The sequence below is a fragment of the Somniosus microcephalus genome, chromosome 11, assembly GCF_052327205.1.
Source record: "Somniosus microcephalus isolate GS21.2 chromosome 11, FLI_Smic_1.0, whole genome shotgun sequence".
Taxonomy (NCBI): domain Eukaryota; kingdom Metazoa; phylum Chordata; class Chondrichthyes; order Squaliformes; family Somniosidae; genus Somniosus; species Somniosus microcephalus.
The window spans coordinates 130,800,572-130,823,525 of NC_140997.1; the positions used below are offsets into that span (position 1 = coordinate 130,800,572).

The 22,954-nt window shown below is 45.6% G+C and overlaps 1 protein-coding gene across 2 annotated transcripts in view; it reads left to right on the forward strand.

Moving 5' to 3' along the window:
• The first annotated feature begins 1,916 nt into the window (after positions 1-1,916).
• Positions 1,917-22,954, forward strand: part of dock3 (dedicator of cytokinesis 3) — a 1,512,713-nt gene continuing 1,491,675 nt past the window's right edge. The window contains exon 1 of one of the 2 annotated variants that reach the window (XM_086001262.1): positions 1,917-2,385. In XM_086001262.1, coding sequence (XP_085857388.1) covers positions 2,349-2,385 — 37 coding nt within the window. In that variant the 5' untranslated portion in view covers positions 1,917-2,348. The remainder of the gene's footprint in view (positions 2,386-22,954) is intronic. The other variant, XM_086001257.1, reaches the window with a different exon arrangement.

A 22,954-nucleotide genomic window follows, 5' to 3' on the forward strand; every position in this document is an offset into this window, starting at 1 on the left:
CTGGCAATTAATATCTTCGGGTTCAATAAACTTGTGCTTGCAAAATATATATACATATCACTTCTGTCAAAGCTCTGCAGTCCTGCCAAATCCAGTTGGGAATGGTGAACAATTAAGCAACTAACATTGTCCAGAAACTCAACTGATAAATGCTGTGGCTATTACAGCAGGTCAGAGGCTGGATATTTTATGGTAAGTGTCTCACCTCCTGACTCCCCAAAGTCTCTCCACCACCTACAAGGCACAAGTCAGGAGTGTGATGGAATACTCTCCACTTGACTGGACGGTGCAGTTGCAGCAACACTCAAGAAGCTCGACACCATCCAGGACAAAGCACTGGCACACCATGGCTGCATGTATACTATCTACAGCAGCCATGGCTTCTTCAACAGCAGGTGCATGGGAACATCATCTAAGTTGCCCTCCATGTCACACGCCATCCTGATTTGGACATATAAATCCTGGAACTCCCTCCCTAACAGCACTGTGGGAGTACATTCACTCCACGGACTGCAGCGGTTCACGAAGGTGGCCTTCTCAAGGGCAACTAAGGATGGGTAATAAATGCTGGCCTTGCTAGCAATGCCTATAAATGAGAATGAATTAAAGAAAATATATAATATATACATATTTTTGTCTTTGTGGTACTGTTTATTTCTGAGATAATCCATCACATATAAGCATTTTCATCCAGGTTGGCAACACTGTCCTCTTCAGGAATTCCATCAAAAAACACAATTTGCAGACATCCAAGTCTTCTTCTTCTTAGGCAGTCCCTCGGAACTGAGGATGACTTGCTTCCATGCTAAAAATGAGTTCCCAGGTGACTGATGAGTCCAATGTGGGACCTACAGTCTCTGTCACAGGTGGGGCAGATGGTGATTGAAGGGGCAAGTGGGTAGGGTGCTTGGGTTGATGTGCGCTCCTTCCGCTGTTTGCGCTTGGTTTCCACTTGCTCTCGCCAAAGAGACTCAAGGTGTTCGGCACCTTCCCTGATGGTTCTACTCCACTTTGAGCGGTCTTGGGCCAGGGATTCCCAGGTGTCGGAGGGGATGTTGCACTTTTTCAAGGAGGCTTTGAGGGTGTCCTTAAAGCGTTTCCTCTGCCCACCTGGGGCTCTCCTGCCGTGTCGGAGCTCCGAGTAGAGTGCTTGTTTTGGGAGTCGCGTATCGGGCATGCGGACGATGTGGCCAGTCAATCAGAGCTGATCGCGCGTGGTCAAAGCTTCGATGCTGGGGATGTTGGCCTGAGCAAGAACACTGACGTTGGTGCGCCTATGCTGCCAATGGATTTGCAGGATCTTGCAGAGGCAGCGTTGGTGGTACCTCTCCAGTGCTTTGAGGTGCCTACTGTACATGGTCCATGTCTCTGAAGCATACAGCAGGACGGGTATCACTGCTGCCCTGTAGACCATGAGCTTGTTGCCGGGTTTGAGATCCTGGTCCTCAAACACTTTCTTCCTCAGGCAACCGAAGGCTGCACTGGCACACTGAAGGCGGTGTTGGACCAAGTACAGAAATTACAAACAGCTAGTGGGACAGGTACAAAAAGAATTAAAAAGACTAATGGAATATTGACCTTTATCTCAAGAGGGCTGAAGTACAAATGGGTGGAAGTGATGTTACTGATGTAAGGAGCTCTGGTTAAACCCCAATCTGTAGGGGAATGGTGAACAATTAAGCAACTGACAGGAGGAGGAGGCTCCGTGAACATCCCCATCTTCAATGTTGGGATTGGAAACCAGACTAAGCTCTCTATTGACCAGCACTTGAGCAAGTGACTATTTGGATCGCTCGTCCCCTCAAATCCGTCGAGTCGCCACGCGCACTTGCTCGGTTCGGCTTTTTTATTGAATCTCCTGCGCGAGCCTCGTGCGCGCGAAGAACTGCGATCCCCACCCGCGCGAGCGTCTGCCCGGTCGTCATGGTAACAAGCGTCCCATCCCGGCCTATCGTCTGCCGGCGGGCGCTCGGCGTGCTGTAGCGCGAGAGCTTGCTAGTTGGGCAGCGCATGCCTACACGCGCGCGCTCGCAGCACGGGCGGGAGGGCAACGTGACTCTGTGGTTGGTGTCGCTGCTGGGACTGAGTGTGACCGCTGCGGCGGGATGGGCGAGCGCCGAGCCGTGGTCGGGTGAGGCCAGCCAGTAGTCTAGCAGCCAATCCCTCCCACCGCTGCCGCAGCAGCGAAAGATTGCCTCAGAGCCAGGGACAACAGGACACTTCAGTGCCGGGTCAGTGAGCGATAACACTGTCCCTCCTCCCTCTACCCTACCGCCTCCCTCCCCGCGCGCGCGCACACCGTGAGAGAATTCCATGCAAACCGGCCGACTCTCCGGCACCGTGCGACGATGTGGACACCGACGGAGGAGGAGAAATTTGGCGTCGGTGAGTTATGTTTACGGTGTTTGCTGGGTTTTTATTTTGCCAAATAAGAAAAGTGAGAAAGAAAAATAAGCACCTTCTTAATGTCATCTCTTTCTCCCCCCCCCCCCGGCGGTCGCCCCAATCGTTGGTGGAGTGCTGACTTGCGGGGGCTGCCGGAGGACGCAATGAATAACACTTCATGTTTGCGATCAATTTACTCGCGATTTTCTGCAAGGAGCATTAAAATGGGATTAGATGGTTGCAACTTTAGTGAAAAGGAGGGATGGCTTTTGATGGGGCAGTTTTCCCACGGTGATGGGTTTAAATGGTCTGCGTTGAGACTGGGGTTTACAGACAGTTCGTTGCAAGTGTTCAAAGTCGATGACAGCTGAGTCTAAATATCGCAGAATTGAGCTTCCATGCGAAATGTATTAGACATCCGTTACATAAACTGTTGCGTGCAATTTGTTTAATTGTTAGCGTTGCTTTTGCGGACATTGTTGTTTTCATGTTAGGGATTTTAATTTTTGCAACGTAGATTGCAAATATAAATTATGTCTCCTGATGGAGCTTATGTTTTGGGCGCTCTCTCTCTCTCTCTTTCCCCTGTTGTTGATTTGGTTATGTTTGATGTTCCGGGCTAGTCAAAAGTATCATATTTCGATGGAGGGCGCTGTCATTACGCCCTGACAAAATGCACCTTGCAGCAGCGCACACATGGATTCGGTTGGGGGTTTAAAATGGCAATGGAGGGCATGGAATAAGTGGTGCAGCAAGCAAAACGCAGGTCAACAGAGACTATTGAGCAAGTCTTACAGCCCATATGCCATCTGCTCTACATCCGTTCAGCCATTTTAGGCATGGTAGCAATATAATATGTGCTGTGATTTATTAAATCGTTGAAATGTTAGGAACTTGATAAAATCACGTTTATGCGAAGGATATGCCATTGCAATAGTTTTAAAGCGAAGTTTATAATGAAGCTGTGGCTTACTGGATCTATGCTTAAATATGTTCTGTACACAAGATGTTACATTATCATTTGGTTGATGCAGTTTAGAATACAAAGCGGGATCTTACTGAAGCTACGGTATGGCATAATTTATAATTGTAACGAGGGAAAACTCCTAGTTTTATTTACTTAATACCAACATTGTTGTATTTACGTTTTAGAGCTGCCAGTCACCGCATGGGAATGGCTAGTACCAAAAGATTTTAGTAATGCCCGCTTAGTTGACTGACAGCTCTGAAAGGTAAACAGAAATTTTGTATGAGTGTAGGTTGGGATTTGATCGCCCATTCAAGCTTGTGTGTGGAGGAATGATATTAGGTGCCCGTTTACAACAGCATTTTAGATATGAACTATTTCCTACATTTGCAGAATAATCTGCAGTTGAAATGTTCCTTTCACAATTCATTGAAATGGATCTGCTTTGCTTACTGGTTACCCACGTAGAGTGCATCTGTCTAAATAAGTTACATAGGTAGAATATGGTGGCTATCATTCATGTGCTTTGTTGATCCACTCCTGACACCAGTGGAGTGTGTTCACATCAGTGAAGTGTAATTTGTAGAGGAGCCTTTCAACTGCCATTATCCTTCAAAAGACAGGAAGCTCCCTGCACCACAGAAGGAAGTTTTTTTTAATTCATTGATGGGATGTGGGCGTCGCTGGCTGGCTAGGCCTGCATTTAGTGCCCATCCCTAATTGCCCTTGAGAAGATGGTGGTGAGCCGCCGCCTTGAACCGCTGCAGTCCATATGGTGTAGGTACACCCACAATGCTGTTAGGAAGGGAGTTCCAGGATTTTGGTCCAGCGCCAGTGAAGGAACGGCGATACAGGTCCAAGTCAGGATGGTGTGTGGCTTGGAGGGGAACTTGTAGGTGGTGATGTTCCCATGCGTCTGCTGCCCTTGTCCTTCTAAGTGGTAGAGGTCGCGGGTTTGGAAGGTGCTGTTGAAGGAGCTTTGGCGAGTTGCTGCAGTGCATCTTGTAGATGGTACACACTGCAGCCACAGTGCGCCGGTGGTGGAGGGAGTGAATGTTGAAGGTGGTGGATGGAGTGCCAATCAAGCGGGCTGCTTTATCCTGAATGGTGTCGAGCTTCTTGAGTGTTGGAGCTGCACTCATCCAGGCAAGTGGAGAGTATTCCATCACACTCCTGACTTGTGCCTTGTAGATGGTGGAAAGGCTTTGGGGAGTCAGGAGGTGAGCCACTTGCCGCAGAATTCCCAGCCTCTGGCCTGCTCTTGTAGCCACAGTATTTATATGGCTGGTCCAGTTCAGTTTCTGATCAATGGTAACCCCCAGGATGTTGATAGTGGGGGATTCAGCGATGGTAATGCCATTGAATGTCAAGGGGAGATGGTTAGAGTCTCGCTTGTTGGAGATGGTCATTGCCTGGCACTTGTGTGGTGTGAATGTTACTTGCCACTTGTCAGCCCAAGTCTGAATGTTGTCCAGGTCTTGCTGCATATGGACACGGACTGCGTCAGTATCTGACGAGTCTCGAATGGTGCTGAACAGTGTGCAATCATCAGCGAACATCCCCACTTCTGACCTTATCACAGCAACCCCACAGTGCAGATAGAGGCCATTTCGGCCCATCGAGCCTGTACCGACACATATCCCACCCGATCCCCGTAACCCCTACATCAACACAAATCCCACCCTATCCCCGTAACCCCATGTATTTAATCCCCCTAACACTAAGGGTCAATTTATCATAGCCAATCAACCTAACCCGCACATCTTTGGCCTGTGGGAGGAAACCGGAGGGAAGGTCATTGATGAAACAGCTGAAGATGGTTGGGCCTAGGACACTGCCCTGAGGAACTCCTGCAGTGATGTCATGTGATTGAGATGAATGACCTCCAACAACCACAGCCAACTTCCTTTGTGCTAGGTATGATTCCAACCAATGGAGAGTTTTCCCCTTGATTCCCATTGACTTCAGTTTTGCTAGGGCTCCTTGATGCCACACGCGATCAAATGCTGCCTTGATGTCAAGGGCAGTCACTCTCACCTCACCTCTTCAGTTCAGCTCTTTTGTCCATGTTTGGACCAAGGCTGTAATGAGGTCAGGAGCTGAGTGGCCCTGGCGGAACCCAAACTGGGCGTCAGTTAGCAGGTTATTGCTGAGTAAGTGCCGCTTGATAGCACTGTCGACGACACCTTCCATCACTTTGCTGATGATTGAGAGTAGACTGATGGGACGGTAATTGACCGGGTCGGATTTGTCCTGCTTTTTGTAGACGGGACATACTTGGGCAATTTTCCAAATTGCTGGGTAGATGCCAGTGTTGTAGCTGTACTGGAACAGCTTGGCTAGGGGAGCAGCTAGTTCTGGAGCACAAGTCTTCAGTACTATTGCCGGAATGTTGTCCGGGCCCGTAGCCTTTGCAGTATCCAGTGTCTTCAGCCGTTTCTTGACATCACGTGGAGTGAATTGAATGAGCTGAAGACTGGCATCTGTGATGCTGGGGACCTCAGGAGGAGGCCGAGATGGATCATCCACTCGGCACTTCTGGCTGAAGATAGTTGCAAATGCTTCAGCCTTGTCTTTTGCACTCACGTGCTGGGCTCCACCATCATTGAGGATGGGGATATTTTTGGAGCCTCCTCCTCCTGTTAACTGTTTAATTGTCCACCACCACTCACGACTATATGTGGCAGGACTGCAGAGCTTTGATTTGATCCGATGGTTGTGAGATCGCTTAGCTCTGTCTATCGCATGTTGCTTCCGTTGTTTGGCATGCAAGTAGTCCTGTGTTGTAGCCTCACCAGGTTGACGCCTCATTTTTCGGTATGCCTGGTGCTGTTCCCGGCATGCTCTCCTGCACTCTTCGTTAAACCAGGGTTGATCTCCCGGCTTGATGGTAATGAAGGGATATGCCGGGCCATGAGGTTACAGATTGTGGTTGAATGCAATTCTGCTGCTGCTGATGGCCCACAGCGCCTCATGGATGCCCAGTTTTGAGTTGCCAGATCTGTTCGAAATCTGTCCCATTTAGCACGGTGGTAGTGCCACACAACACAGTGGAGGATATCCTCAACATGAAGACGGGACTTCATCTCCACAAGGACTGTGCGGTGGTCACTTCCACCAACGCTGTCATGGACAGATGCATCTGCAACAGGTAGATTGGTGAGGACGAGATCAGGTAGATTTTTCCCTCTTGTTGGTTCCCTCACCACCTGTCGCAGACCCAGTCTGGCAGCTATTTCCTTTAGGACTCGGCCAGCTCGGTCAGTTGTGGTGCTACCGAGCCACTCTTGGTGCAAGTACTTTCCCTCCACACAGACACCCACATTCCCTTTTTAAATAAAAACATCTTCAAAATTATTTATTTTAACAAGCTGTTCCCTACAGCCCTTGTACTGGTGTTTGAAACAGGGTTTATTGATTTCAAATCAGTATTTTCCCTAATTTCCCAGGTTAAGCTTGCATTGTTCTAATGCATAACAGATTTTCTTGTGTTTTGTGTGAGACATGCATTGGTTTATTTGCCGCACTTTTACATCTGTAAGGCAGTTTGTGATGCATTTTTTGCGCCACAATTTTCCCATTCCTTTTTCTCCTGAAGACATTTACTCCTTGCTGGCTTCCAGTTCCACAATTGCCAGATGCCCTCTAATACTTCTTTCAACTGGTCATTATTCAGTGATGAGTCTGGAAAGTGTCACTGGTTGGCATTGCAATCAAATCTGATTCTGCCTTTACCTGGTATACAACGGCACTTCCAGCAGGGGTTGCTGTTTAGCAATGAGGAGCAGGAATACTGACCAAATTTCCACTTACTAACTAATTGTATTGCCTTAACACTGACTTAAATCAAGTAAGTCAGCACAGAATAGAGCTCAAATCTGGGATCTGGATTCACTGGCTAAACCTGCTGAGCCATCAAGGGTGCCTTTTTGATGGATCTTTTTCAAAGGATGGATTGATTAAAATGAGTCTGTTACCTTTCTAAAGAATAATCTACCTATCAGTGACAGGAATCACAGAGTGAAATACCACAGTCAATGTGTACATTTCTTTTTTAAAGCACACTGGAGCACCAAGGTCCTGTGCCACGGAGTGGTAGAATGTGAAATTATATCTTAAGTATTCTCACATTGAGCCCCCAAATTGAGCCATTGGGAGGTGTTGAGCAGAGACATAGAAACATAGAAGGCAGGAGTAGGCCATTCAGCCCCTCGAGCCCGCTCCGCCATTTAATGAGATCATGGCTGATCACCCAAATTCAGTACTCTGTCCCTGCTTTCTCCCCATATCCCTTGATCCCTTTAGCTTCAAGAAATATATCCAACTCCTTCTTGAATATATTTAATGAATTGGCCTCAACTGCCCTGTGTGGCAGAGAATTCCACAGGTTCACCACTCTCTGGGTGCAGAAATTCCTCATCTCAGTCCTAAATGGCTTACCCCTTATCCTTAGACTGTGACCCCTGGTTCTGGACTCCACTGCCATCGGGAACATCCTTCCTGCATCTAGTCTATCTGGTCCTGTTAGAATTTTATAAGTTTCAATGAGATCCCCTCTCATTCTTCTAAACTCCAGTGAATATAAGCCTAATTGACCCAATCTCTCCTCATATGTCATTCCTGCCGTCCAAGGTATCAGTCTGGTGAATCTTGGCTGCATTCTCTCCATGGCAAGAACATCCTTCCTCAGATTAGGCGACCAAAACTGCACACAATACTCAAGGTGTGGTCTCACCAAGGCCCTGTACAACTGCAGCAAGACATCCTTGCTCCTGTACTCGAATCCTCTCGCTATAAAGGCCAACATACCATTTGCCTTCTTAACCACCTGCTGCACCTGCATGCTTACCTTCAGCAGAAAATGCTGGAAATACTCAGCAGGCCAGGCAGCATCTGTGGAGAGAGAAACAGAGTTAACGTTTCAGGTCTGGGACCCTTCATCAGAACTGGAAAAAGCTGGAGATGTAACAGATATTAAGCAGGTGCAGAGGGGGGTGGGGGGTTAGGAGGGGAGGAAGGAATTGAAGGAATATCCTGTACTTTTGTAAGAGGCAGGAAAGATAAAATGTTGCAAATGGGAATGGCAAAAATCATACTGCATGAAAAATGGGGGCAGGGATAATTATCTGAAATTGTTGAACTCAATGTTGAGTCCGGCAGGCTGTAAAGTGCCTAATCGAATGATGAGGTGCTGTACCTCGAGCTTACGTTGAGATTCATTGGAACAATGTAATAGGCCGAGGACAGCGAGATCAGAGCAGGAGTGAAGTGGTGAATTAAAGTGACAGGCGACCGGAAGCTCAGGGTCACCCTTACGGACTGAACGGAGGTGTTCCGCAAAGCAGTCGCCCAATCTGCGTTTGGTCTCCCCAATGTAGAGGAGACCGCATCGTGAGCAGCGAATACAGTATATTAAATTGCAAGAAGTACAAGTAAATCGCTGTTTCACCTGGAAGGGGTGTTTGGGGCCCTGGACAGTGGGAAGGGAGGAGGTAAAAGGGCATGTGTTGCATCTCCTGCGCTTGCACGGGAAGGTGCCAGGAGAAGGGCTGTTGGGGGTGATTGAGGAGTGGAACAGGGTGTCACGGAGGGAGCGGTCCCTTCGGAATGCTGAAAGGGGAGGTGAGGGGAAGATGTGTTTGGTGGTGGGATCACGTTGGAGGTGGCGGAAATGGCGGAGGATGATCCGTTGAATGTGGAGGCTGGTGGGGTGAAAAGTGAGGACAAGGGGAACCCTATCGTGGTTCTGGGAGGGAGGGGAAGGGGTGAGAGCAGAAGTGCGGGAAATAGAACGGACACGGTCAAGGGCCGTGTCAACCACAGTAGAGGGGAATCCTCGGTTGAGGAAAAAGGAAGACATGTCGGAAGCACTGGTATGGAAGGTGGCATCGTCAGAACAGACGCGGCGGAAACGGAGAAACTGGGAGAATGGAATAGAGTCCTTACAGGAAGTGGGGTGGGAGGAAGTGTTGTCCAGGTAGCTGTGGGAGTCGGTGGGCTTGTAGTGGATGTTTGTCGAAAGCCGATCGCCAGAAATGGAGACGGAGAAGTCAAGGAAGGGAAGGGTCGGAGATGGACCATGTGAAGGTGAGGGAAGGGTGGAAATTGGAAGTAAAGTGAATGAACTTATCTAGTTCAGGGCGAGAGCAAGAAACAGCACCAATACAGTCATCGATATACCGGAAAAAGAGGTGAGGGAGGGGACCTGAGTAGGACTGGAACAAAGAATGTTCCACATATCCCATGAACAGGCAGGCATAGCTAGGACCCATGCGGGTTCCCATAGCAACACCTTTAATTTGGAGGAAGTGAGTGGAGCCAAAGGAGGAGAAGTTCAATGTGAGAACAAGTTCAGCCAGGCGGAGGAGGGTGGTGGTGGATGGGGACTGGTTGGGCCTCTGTTCAAGGAAGAAACGGAGCACCCGAAGGCCGTCCTGGTGGGGGATGGAGGTGTAGAGCGATTGGACGTCCATAGTGAAAAGGAGACTGTTGGGGCCTGGAAACTGTTCAAGTGACGGAGGGCGTCGGAAGAGTCGCGAATGTAGGTGGGAAGAGACTGGACAAGGGGAGAAAAAATAGAGTCGAGATAGTTCTGATGAAGGGTCCCAGACCTGAAACGTTAACTCTGTTTCTCTCTCCACGGATGCTGCCTGGCCTGCTGAGTATTTCCAGCATTTTCTGTTGTTATTTCAGATTTCCAGCATCCGCAGTATTTTGCTATTGCTTACCTTCAGCGACTGGTGCACAAGGACACCCAGGTCTCGTTGCACTTCCCCTTTTCCCAATCTATTGCCGTTCAGATAATCTGTCTTCCTGTTTTTGCCACCGAAGTGGATAACCTCGCATTTATCCACATTTTACTGCATTTGCCATGCATCTGCCCAATCACCCAACCTGTCCAAATCATACTGGAGTTTCTCTGCTGCATCCTCACAGCACACACGCCCACCCAGCTTTGTGTTGTCTGCAAACTTGGAGATATTACATCTAGTTCCCTCGTCTAGATCATTTATATATATATTGTGAATAGCTGGGGTCCTAGCACCAATCCCTGCGGTACCCCACTAGTCACTGCCTGCCACTCGGAAAAAGACCCGTTTATTCCAACTCTTTGCTTCCTGTCAGCCAACCAGTTCTCTATCCAAGACAGTACCTTACCCCCAATCCCATGTGCTTTAACTTTGTACACTAATCTCTTATGCGGGACCTTATCGAAAGTCCAAATACACCACATCCACTGGTTCTCCCTTATCTATTCTACCAGTTACATCCTCAAAAAATTCCAGTAGATTAGTCAAGCATGATTTACCTTTTGTAAATCCATGTTGACTTTGTCCGATCCGGTCACTGTTTTCCAAGCGCTCTGCTATTACATCTTTTATAATGGACTCTAGCATTTTCCCCACTACCGATGTCAGGCTTACCGGTCTATAATTCCCCATTTTCTCTCTACCACCTTTTTAAATAGTGGGGTTACATTAGCTATCCTCCAATCCATGGGAACTGTTCCGGAGTCTCCAGAATTTTGGAAGACTAGGTGTCCCGTGGGATGGGTGGAAAATGAGAAGTAGAATAATCCCAGAACAATTTTCGAGCACCTACCAATAGCCAGTTCAGAACATCACAGGTGACAATCTGGGAACAAGTAGCTCACCTAGCCTTTTGGTTGCATAGGAAGAAAATAGAGGGAATAGTGCCCTTGTACACAAAAAAGATGCATTGAGCAAGGTGCCCAAATTATGGTCTATGTAACATTCCCAGTCGTTGATCCATGCACCCACAAAGCACACGTAACTCCATTCTATTTGCACTTGCCTTTTTTTGTTGTTGGTTTGTCCTGTTTGAATTTCATGAGTTTGGAAAAGGCTGCTTTTAGCACTGTTGCCTTATTGGTGAATAAATCGTATAAACCAGAACACTAGGATCTTTTATCTGCTCTTTGAGATATTATTAGGAATAATGGTTTAAATTTTATACGTGGCCAGTGTATCAATTATATAGACCCTGAGCCACCTGTGAATACAAAAAGCTTGGACGCTTCTGCTGTAGACTATCCATAGTTATTCAGAAGGTCACAAAGCAGATACAGATGAGAAAGGTCATCCAGCACATCCATTCAGAAATAACCTACTCATCCTCCATCACCGGATCCAACTGTTTTTTAAATGATTCCAGGGATTTTGCCTCTACCATACTATCCAGTAGTCCATTCCATCTGTTGGTTACTCTTTGTGTGAAGAAGACTTTCCTGATCTAATGTAGGCTGAATACTAACTGTACAGTTTTACAATCTCTCCCTAGGTATATCTAAGTAACATTTCTGATGAGTAGTATTTACTAAAAAGCTATTAGGTGGAGCATGTGGCAGTTTAGTTTATGGGAAATTATTTTTTTCCCTGGTACTGTTTAATAGAATAGGATGGCAAAACAAGATGCTGTTTCTTTAATGAGTTGAATTAAGGAAAGTGTGTGCTGCAGGGCTTCATTAAAGTGACACTTTCACACTTCACATTAGGGTGGAGAAATAAGTATAACCTTTGGTGAATTTATTTTTTAATCATCTTGGCAAGTGGTATCTAGCTGTGTACAATTATGGATGTATATTTATCATATTTGTTTGTTTTTTGCACTAGTGTAGATACATTTAGGTGGACTTTTGAAAATGATTGCTTGCCGGTTCTAAGAGTTCATATATTATAAAATATAGCCTTATTTATCTTGTAATTTCTAGTGCATATTTGCAATTCTCTATATAATTGACCCATAGCATTGCTCATGGAAGGTCAAATGATTTACGGTTTTATAAGGACAAGAGCGTTATACCATGTAAAATATTATTCTGCTACTAAGGTGGAGATGTTTCCTTTTGAAAGTTCTAATTGATGAAAATAAACACAGCCCGAGGGCAAACCAGATTTAATTGCTGTTTAAGGGAAGTGTGCAGATTGGAAAGTCCTTGTAAAGGTACTCTAGGTGGGAGAGAAAAAACAGTACAAAATGACTGCCTATCCTTTCTCTTTCTATATAGTTTTGAGACTTTGAAGTGTGACACCTGAAGTGTTGACAAATGCTGCCAAAACTTTTATATGAAGAAAAAATAGATAGGGTGATATAGTATCTTGCAAGACACCTGCAGACAAATTACATAATTCACTTAGTTTTGGACCAGAAGATTGTAAAGAGGAGCATCTGAAATTGGAATAGCACTATTCACATCAAACATTTTTCCTTATTTGGATTGACAATTTAGGCTTTCGGGTGTTTGTAGCTGAAATTAAAGGCTTTCACAACAAAAACAGCATGGTTCATTCTGACTTTCACTGCACGCTGTTGGAATGGAACAGCACCGGTACATTTGTCTGGGGTGTGGGTGGGGTAAAATCACATAAAAAGAGGTCCATCCTTTAAGGGGATTGGAAAAAAAGCACCACTTTGCATATTGTGATATTGGAATGTCAGTCATATGATCCCTACCCCCTCCCCAATTCATTTGTTTGTATATTTGGTGTGGCACACCCATTAAACAGCATTTTGTTTTTCCCAGCTGGACTCAACGTCCTACCTTTATATTTGAGTTGGCTTTGCACTGAAACATTCTTTAAAGTCCTCTTTGAAAGTTTTAACATTAGCACGTTATCTGAGTTCTTTTGAATGTTCTGCCTTCTCATGTCAATTGTTTAAATATAAACACTGCAAAAAAATTGCTCAAGGACATGTACAATTGCTGATGAGCATGGCCAGTGCCTCAAGTGTCGGTCAGCAAAACATGATACTGGTAAATGTCAAGTTTGCTCAGGTTTTTGTTTATACACTCCTGTTGAGATCACTATCAGAGTGTAGGTGATAATTCAAGATAAAATAAACACATCAAGCATCATGTCCAACTGGCTGCATGCAGTCCCTACACCTATTAGCAGCAAAGGAAGCTACTCTCATTTTGTGATAGTGTCCTCAATTTTAAAGGATTCTGTGCTGCTGTAGGAATGTCTAGTTCCTGTCCAAAAGACTGAGGTCCACTCAGGTGATCAAATAAACGAGGTTTAATGAAAACTAACAGAGTTTAACAGATAACTACAGGAGAACATCGAATATAGGTCTAGTCAGTTCGGAGGCTCCACGAGGACTGCTTGGGCGGTCCTGTGTCTGACGTTGTCACGTTTTTCCCGCTGGTGGGGGATCACGTGATGAACGGCGTGACGTCATCGCGTTTACCCGCACTATTAAAGTGATCGCGCTCTGTACATGTAAACAGTGAAAACAAAGATACAGACTCAGGCTGTAGCCAACATATTAAAGGGAATTATATACAATTGATTGGAGTCCCTTTGTGGCTCTGTCACACTGCAATCATTTCCTTGTAGTGGTACTGCAGGCAACTAAGATAAGGCCATCTTTTATCACCTGTGGTAAGAGATCAATTTCCTCCAAACCAAGAGGGGCCGGTTTGACTGACAGAACTTTGTGGATCCTTAAAAAACATGGAGGATTCTGTCCAAGGATGGATTCTGTAGCTTTGAATACCTCATTTGTGGAATCTTGCTGTGTGCAGATCAGATGTTGTGTTTGCTAACATAACAGTGACTGAACTTCAAAAATAATTCACTGGATATGAAGCACTTTGAGACATGCCGAGAATGTGATTAAGCGCTATATAAATGCAAGCTCGCTTGTTGTCTTTCTGTCTGTCTACAGATTTGACATTTTCATTGCTGGTATCTAATACACACTTTTCAGGGTTGCAGCTACAGGTGCAGAGTGCTCCTGTTTGGTGTATCCTCAGTCTCTTGAATACTCATAAAATCTTTATCCATCATTGCAGCTCATTTCAAAGCATCATCATCATCAGCTGCAAAAAGCCTCATTCATGGTGCTCTTTACAGATAATCTTGGGCAAAAGCTTCCCCACCACCTCTCTCTGTTCAGCAACTAGTGTGTCCCTTGCAGGCAGGGGATGGAATCATAGCAGATAACTAGCTGCATGTTCTCAGTCTGACTATTTGTGAGATCCCTTCAGCCGGCCAGTGATGAAGTCCACTTGGTTCATAAACAGACAATTCGTTTAGTTCTGGCTCACTTTGGTATAGGGATGTAGCTCTACAGACAATGCAACTTACTCCCCTATGTAAGCAAACAGGGTGAAACCCATTCTCTGTCCATCTTCTAGAATGCCATACTGTTTAACCATTGGTACATGGATCATCAATGATGTTTGTGTTCAATATTTAGCGGGCATGGGTAGTACAACTGCTGATACTCTGAGAAGGTTGGTCATCCTTCCTAATGATTAGAAAATCCATCTAGAAGTAGTTCAGAATACCTTCCAGACCGGGGAGCTGATCTCTTAGCATCACAAAAGATCACCAATTGCTTTGTTTGTGCTCACGGATTTAAAGATCAACTTGGAAGTTAGATGCACACTCCTGGAGATAGATGTCTCTACACACATTTTCCCCCTTTCTTGAAATCCAGTATCCTCAGGACATAAGAGCAAATGTGGCACAGGCGACGCTGATAACCTCATGCTGAGCTTACAAAGTATGCTTCTTGATTATCCTGGAGTTGAGCAGCCCTTGTACAATCTCACAATCCTACAGGAGGGAGCTTTTGTCCCAGATATCTGGACAGATCCTGTGCTTTGATCCAGTGTGGCAGTTTGACTCTTTAGAAGGGGCTTTTTTGACTGGTGTAATTCTTCCACAGCTGTGGACACTATTGGGCATCTTCAAAGAATCCACCAACAGGACATACAACAGGACATACAACCAGCTGAGCCCCTTCTCCTGTAGTGTATCTTCCATTTTTTAATATTTACAATGCCTTGTTGACCAGTGGCTGAAGCCCCACTCCATAAAGCAGCAATTGCAGTATTCTTTGACTCTAGTTCTAGTGCTTCCATTGGCAAACACATCCAAGTCTCGGTTTATTAGGGAAATTCTTTCAGATCCCTATGAGATCTTAATATTTTCAATAAATCAGTGAATCCTACCTTATGAGCCTCTATTCTTGTTGGATTAAATTCCTCTCCTGGGAGACTCCTTTTGTTTCAGCTTTGAGTGAGCGAGACCTATTTGCTATTAAGATCAACTGTTTACCAACCAGACAGTGCTTTGTTCAAGCAGTAGTATCACATTTTGAGCTTAATCAGAAAATGATCATCCCTTTTTATTGCCCTCCTCACAAATCAGGTGAAACATTCTTTTTGTTATGTTGACATACTTCGAACTTTAGCATTTTAAGTTGTTTTCAAAATCCTATTATGAGCCTGAGCAACATTTTGTTTCCGAATGCCCATATAAAGAATATAATGGATAAATCTGTAACCCAATAGAGTCTAACAAGGTGCTTAGTTGAATTATCCTCTTATTGTCTGCTAGTAGAAAACCATTGGTTCTACTAAGGTGGTTCTGCTAGGGGTCATTTTACTACCATTTTTTGGGCATTATTGCTTACATATTCAGTATAGTGGAATTGTGTAACATCCTCTCTCCATCTTTATACTACATGTTCAAACTTTAGTCAATTTTGATAGACATTAGGCTGTGGATGGTGTGTGGCCTCATTTGCTTCCTCTTGATTGTAAGGAGAGAGGTATAGGAAATGTGTTGCATGAATTGTAGCAGTGGCAGTGTCCTATAGCCAGTGAGACTTTGAACAAAGGCACATAAGAAAATAGAGAACTGTTTGTTTCTCTCTTGTTGGACCTCCATCACCTGAGTTGAAAAGGCTGGAAACCTGCCATCAGGCCTAGATCAGTGTCATTCCATAGCAAGATAGTAGAAGAAGTGAATGAGTGGTTCAGAATGAGTGAATATTTGACTTTTCTTTGTCCTCCCCAAGAAAACTTTGTGGGCCCTATGTATCAACTTCTCATGCCTATAAGGTTGAGTTCAGGAGCCTACATGGGGAAATTGCAAACCTGCATCTTGCCAAAGTTGAAAATACCAGTTTGAATTTCCCTCTTTGCTGTAATGGTGGTGGATCTTTGATGGGGCAGAGCTTGCCAGTGTCCTTGACCCCAGCACATTTCCCGTGGTGAGGAAAATTGCTTATGCAGATCAGGCACTGGGGAATTTATGAAGCCAGATTTCTGTGGCAGCTTGCTGCAGTGTAGTGTGGCCAGCAGTGCCAGTTAAAGATTGGAAATGCTTTCTTCTTAACTTGAATTTGATCTTTTGACTATGTTTGCACTAGCCAAAATGGCCACTTAAATTATTACCCCCACCTCCACAGCCTAAAGCAAAGTTGGATACTGGAAGCATATTGACATTCTTTGTGCCCATTGTTGTCGAAGCACAATTGATGTGAAATATGTCATTGTGGCTCCATCCCATCATTTGTGCTTTACTATAATGCACCTGTCCGTATTTGGGTGGACATATTGTATGCCAACATCATTTCCAATGCAGAGAAAGTGGTGGTGGAGAGCCGGTGGAAAAGCTCCCTGCCCAAGATCCTCCCTCACTTGCCCAGGTTATGCCGGTTACACTTTACCGTCATAATTCACTACCTGCCCAAGTTATGCCAATTACATTTTTACCAGCGTAGGCCCCACTATATTCATTATTTCTCAGAAGATATGTAACCAAGAGTTGGAAAGGATTAAACATAGTAACCAGAGGGCAGCTGAGAAACACTAATCGGTATATACAATTAAGATTATAGATGACAATTCAGTTGAATATACTTCCCCTTTCTTCATTGAGCTAGGCACTGATGATATCATTGGGGCCCAGCTTGAATGAGTTACTGAGTCTGACTATGTTGGAATTGAATTAACATTAGTGAAAATGTCATTGATTTTTACTTAATCAAAAAGTGCCCACAAAACAGATATTGGAGGCAGTCATAACACTATGCAGCTGATTTTTTAAGTGCACTCATGGTAAGCTTCACTTTTCAAACGTGTGAATTGCTATGGTATGTGAGTTACTGCTTAATACTTGCAAGGTTTAAAATTAGGGTTGCAAAATTCTGGGAATTTTTAAAAGAGGAAACTTTCCATGGGAATTTTTGGGAATTTTTGGGAATTTATGGGAATTTTGAGTTTTTTTGCACACTGATGGTTTTTGTCTCTGACCCTTATATTATCTTTGTCGTCAAAATAGACATACTGTTCCATACAAATAAAAACAGGCTTTCAAAACTTTATTTAGGTTATAATTTTGAACTTTATTGAACCCCCACAAAAAAGACCCATCTAAAATAAAATAAAAAGAGCGTCAGCTTATTTAGCCTGTAATTTGTCCTTATTTTGTCCCTTTGAGTCTTCTACTCATGAGTCTTCTGAGTCTTCTACTCCTCATTGCTCCTCCTGATTCTCTGACTCTGGCTCTGACGTGTCCATTTCCTCCTCTGTGTCCGTGTCTAGCTGTGTGGTGGACACTTCTGTATCTGGCTCAATAAGTTGTAGGTTCGCCCGGATAGCCACCAGTTTCTCCACTCTCTTGTTAGTCAGCCTGTTGCGCACCTTTGTATGCGTATTCCCAAAAAGTGACCAGTTTCGTTCAGAGGCCGCTGATGAAGGTGGGATTTGGAGTATCACCGATGCAATAGGTGACAGGGCCTCAGATGCACAAAGTCCCTTCCACCAGGTATGTGCACTGATATGCTTGCATGATTCCCATATCCCATCCCCATTCCAAAGACCTTGCTTGGTAGAGAACGTTGCCAGACTTCCCAGAACTTTGCCCACATCCAGATTGAGATGGTGTGAGAGGGTAGAAATCACACTAAGCACTGTTGATCTGTTCTCCAGAAAGTATTGGTCTCCCAAGATGCTTTGGGTCCAGCATGTATGCTGCAGCATGAATCGGCTTGACGCGTCTGTATGAATTGAACAATTGCCTTCTCCTCTGCTTTGAGCAGCAGGGATGTGGGTAGGGCAATGCTGATTTGTTCTTTTAAATCAGTAAAAAGCCTGAGAACATCTGACAAGACAGCGTCATCTTCAATCTGAGCAATTGCAGATGCTACTGGTGAGAGTAGTTTAAGGCTGCTAACCACTCTCTCCCAAAACACATCATCCAGCAGTATTTTCTTGATGGTGGTTTCCATATCCCCAGACTGGGATATTGCCATTTCTTGCAGCGACTCCTTACCCTCCAGAAGGCTGTTGTACATTATGACAACACCACCCCATCTAGTGTTGTTGGGCAGCTTCAGTGTGGTGTTCTTGTTCTTTGTCATTTGCTTGGAGTTGTAGGTTGCTGCAACTACCTGTTTTCCCCTGACATACTTAACAACTTGCTTGGCTCTCTTGTACAGTGCTTCCATGGTTCTCAAACCCATGATGTCCTTGAGGAGCAGGTTAAGCCCATGAGCTGCACACCCAATAGACGTAATATGAGGGTAGGCCTCCTCCACTTGAGCCCAAGCAGCCTTCATATTCGCAGCATTGTCAGTAACTACTGCAAAGACCTTTTGTGATCCAAGATCGTTGATGACCGCTTTCAGCTCATCAGCAATGTATGTGCCTGTGTGTCTGTTGTCCTTCGTGTCTGTGCTCTTGAAGAACACTGGGAGAGGAGTGGAGACGATGTAGTTTATGATGCCCTCCCCTCGTACATTTGACCATCCATCTGAGATAACTGCAACACAGTCTGCCATCGCTATCGTTTCTTTGAGCTTTCCTTGGACTCTGTTATACTCAGCCTCCAGCAAATAAGTAGACAAAGCATGTCTGGTGGGAGGACAGTATGCAGGACGAATAACATTGAAAAATCTCTTCCAGTACACATTGGCTGTGAGCATGAGGGGTGAGCCTGTTGCATATTCAGCTCGAGCAAGGCACTCATCTGCATTCTTCTGGCTATGGTTATCCATTGTATCAAAGAACCTTCCAAGTGGGCCAGGAGTTGCTGATGATAAGGAGCCTGATGCTGAATGAGAACCATCATCTTCTTGAATGGAAGCAGAGGAACTCTGGGCTGACTGCTGTGAGCTTTGAGTGAAGTTGTTGCATTTGGATAAATGCTGCTGCATCTTTGTGGCATTCTTTACATATGGCTTTCTACAGTGTTTGCACATGTACACAGTCTTTCCATCTTTAATGCCTGGGGTAAAATGCTTCCACACATCCGACGGTAAACGTGGCATTGTTCTATGCAGAGAAATAAAGGGCATTCATCTCTGTGTCGAACTGCGGTCGATCAGCACGATTGCAACAGGGTGAGTACATTTTTGCTGATGCTCCATGTGATGGAAGTATGACCTGTACACACACGATGCTACATCACCAATAGTGTATTATTTTGTATATTTTAAATTGAAGGACAACAGAGTTCAACAAGTAACTGGTTTATTTGGTATAAAGTCTGATTTACTTACTGCATCATCACAACATCAGCAGAAAACAAAATGACTTCCCTCAGGACCCCTAACCTGGATCTTAAAAAAACTATAGCAGTCTTACAGATGCCTGCAGGCCAATCACAATTCGATATGCAAATATTACAAATCGAGGGATAGTCAGAGTGTGAAAGGCTCAGAGGGTGTAGAATTCTTAAAGTGCATCCAGGAGAGCTTTTTGAGCCAGCATGTAGAAAGTCCTACAAGAGAGGGGGCGGTACTGGACCTAATTCTAGGGAATGTGGCCGGCCAAGTGGAAAAAGTGCTAGTAGGTGAGCACTTTGGTGATAGTGACCATAATATGGTAAGATTTAAGGTGGTCATGGAAAAGCACAGGGATGGGCCGGAAATAAAGGTTCTAAATTGGGGGAAGGCCGATTTTAATAGGATAAGGCAGGATCTGGCCAAAATGGACTGGGATCAGCTACTTGTAGGAAAATCCGCATCGGAGCAATGGGAGGCTTTCAGAAGGGAGATTGAGATCATACAATGGCAACATGTTCCCGTAAAGGCCAAGAGTGGTTCCAAAAACCACAGGGAACCTTGGATGTCAGGGGATATACGAGAATGGATTAGGAAAAAAAGGAGGGCTTTTGGTAGATACAAAAGGCTAAAGACGGAGGAAGCCCTAGAGGAGTACAAAAAGTGCAGGGGGATACTTAAAAAAAGAAATGAGGAGATCAAGGAGGGGCCATGAAATAACACTGGCGAGCAAAATAAAGGAAAATCCTAAGATGTTTTATAAGTATATTAAGGGTAAGAGGATAACCAGGGGAAAAAATAGGGCCCATTAGGGACAAAAGTGGCAATCTGTGTGTGGAGCCGGAAGATGTAGGAGGGGTTCTAAATGAATTTTTTGCATCTGTCTTCACTATGGAGAAGGACGATGTAGACATAGAAATAGGGCGGGGGGACTGCGATATGCTCGAACATATTAACATCGAGAGGGAGGAGGTATTGGCGGTTTTAGCTGGCCAAAAAATGGATAAATCCCCAGGCCCGGATGAAATGTATCCCAGGCTGCTGTGTGAGGCAAAGGAAGAGATTGCGGGGGCTCTAACACATATATTCAGGACCTCTCTGGCCACAGGGGATGTGCCAGAGGACTGGAGAACCGCTAATGTAGTACCATTATTCAAGAAGGGTAGTAGGGAAAAACCGGGGAACTACAGGCCAGTGAGCCTAACATCAGTGGTAGGAAAATTATTGGAAAAAATTCTGAGGGACAAAATTTGTCTCCACTTGGAGAGGCAAGGATTAATCAGGGATAGTCAACATGGCTTTGTCAAGGGAAGATCATGTCTGACTAATTTGATTGAATTTTTTGAGGGGGTGACTAGGTGTGTGGATGAGGGTAACGCAGTGGATGTGGTATACATGGATTTCAGTAAGGCCTTCGATAAAGTCCCGCACAGGAGACTGGTCAAGAAGGTAAGAGCCCATGGAATCCAGGGTGCCTTGGCACATTGGATACAAAACTGGCTTAGTGGCAGAAGGCAGAGGGTGATGGTCGAAGGTTGTTTTTGTGACTGGAAGCCTGTGGCCAGTGGGGTACCACAGGGATCGGTGCTGGGTCCCTTGCTGTTTGTGGTCTACATTAATGACTTGGATATGAATGTAAAAGGTATGATCAGTAAGTTCACGGATGATACAAAAATTGGTAGGGTGGTGAATAGCGAGGAGGGTAGCCTCAGTCTGCAGGACGATATAGATGGGTTGGTCAGATGGGCGGAACAGTGGCAAATGGAATTTAACCCGGAAAAGTGCGAGGTGATGCACTTTGGGGGGGACTAACAAGGCAAGGGAATACACAATGAATGGAAAGACGGAGGGTCAGAGGGATCTGGGTGTGCAAGTACACAGATCCCTGAAGGCGGCGGAACAGGTGGATAAGGTGGTAAAAAAGGCATATGGGATACTTGCCTTCATTAGCCGAGGCATTGAATATAAGAGCAAGGAGGTTATGATGGAGCTGTATAAAACACTGGTTAGGCCACAGCTGGAATACTGTGTGCAGTTCTGGTCGCCACACTACAGGAAGGATGTAATCGCGTTGGAGAGGGTGCAGAGGAGGTTCACCAGGATGTTACCAGGGCTGGAGCGCTTCAGCTATGAAGAGAGACTGGGCAGATTGGGTTTGTTTTCCTTGGAGCAGAGGAGGCTGAGGGGGGACATGATTGAGGTGTACAAAATTATGAGGGGCATAGATAGGATGGATGCTGAGGAGCTTTTTCCCTTAGTAGAGGGGTCAATAATTAGGGGGCATAGATTCAAGGTAAAGGGCGGGAGGTTTAGAGGGGATTTGAGAGAACTTTTTCACCCAGAGGGTGGTTGGAGTCTGGAACTCACTGCCTGAAAGGGTTGTGGAGGCAGAAACCCTCACAACATTTAAGAAGCATTTGGATGAGCACTTGAAATGCCATAGCATACAAGGCTACGGACCAAATGCTGGAATATGGGATTAGATTAGACAGGGCTTGATGGCCGGCGCGGACACGATGGGCCGAAGGGCCTCTATCCGTGCTGTATTACTCTATGACTCTATGACCACCTTCAGTGTGCCAGTGCAGCCTTCGGTCGCCTGAGGAAGAGAGTGTTTGAAGACCAGGACCTCAAACCCGGCACTAAGCTCATGATCTACAGAGCAGCAGTGATGCCCGCCCTGCTGTATGCTTCAGAGACATGGACCATGTACAGCAGGCACCTCAAAGCACTGGAGAGGTACCACCAACGCTGCCTCCGCAAGATCCTGCAAATCCATTGGCAGGATAGGCGCACCAACGTCAGTGTTCTTGCTCAGGCCAGCATCGAAGCTTTGACCACGCTCAATCAGCTCCGATGGATGGGTCACATTATCCGCATGCCCGATACGAGACTCCCAAAACAAGCGCTCTACTCGGAGCTCCGGCATGGCAAGAGAGCCCCAGGTGGGCAGAGGAAACGCTTTAAGGACACCCTCAAAGCCTTCTTGAAAAAGTGTAACATCCCCCCCCCCCCCCCGACACCTGGGAATCCCCGGCCCAAGACTGCACAAAGTGGAGGAGAAGCATCTGGGAAGGCGTCGAACAGCTCGAGTCTCTTCGAGAGCAAGTGGAAGCCAAGCGCATCAACCCAAGCACCCCGCCCCTTCAACCACCGTCTGCCCCACCTTTGACAGAGACTGTAGGTCCAGCATTGGACTCATCTGACACCTGCGAACTCATTTTTAATGTGGAAGCAAGTCATCCTCGGTTCCGAGGGACTGCTTAAGAAGAA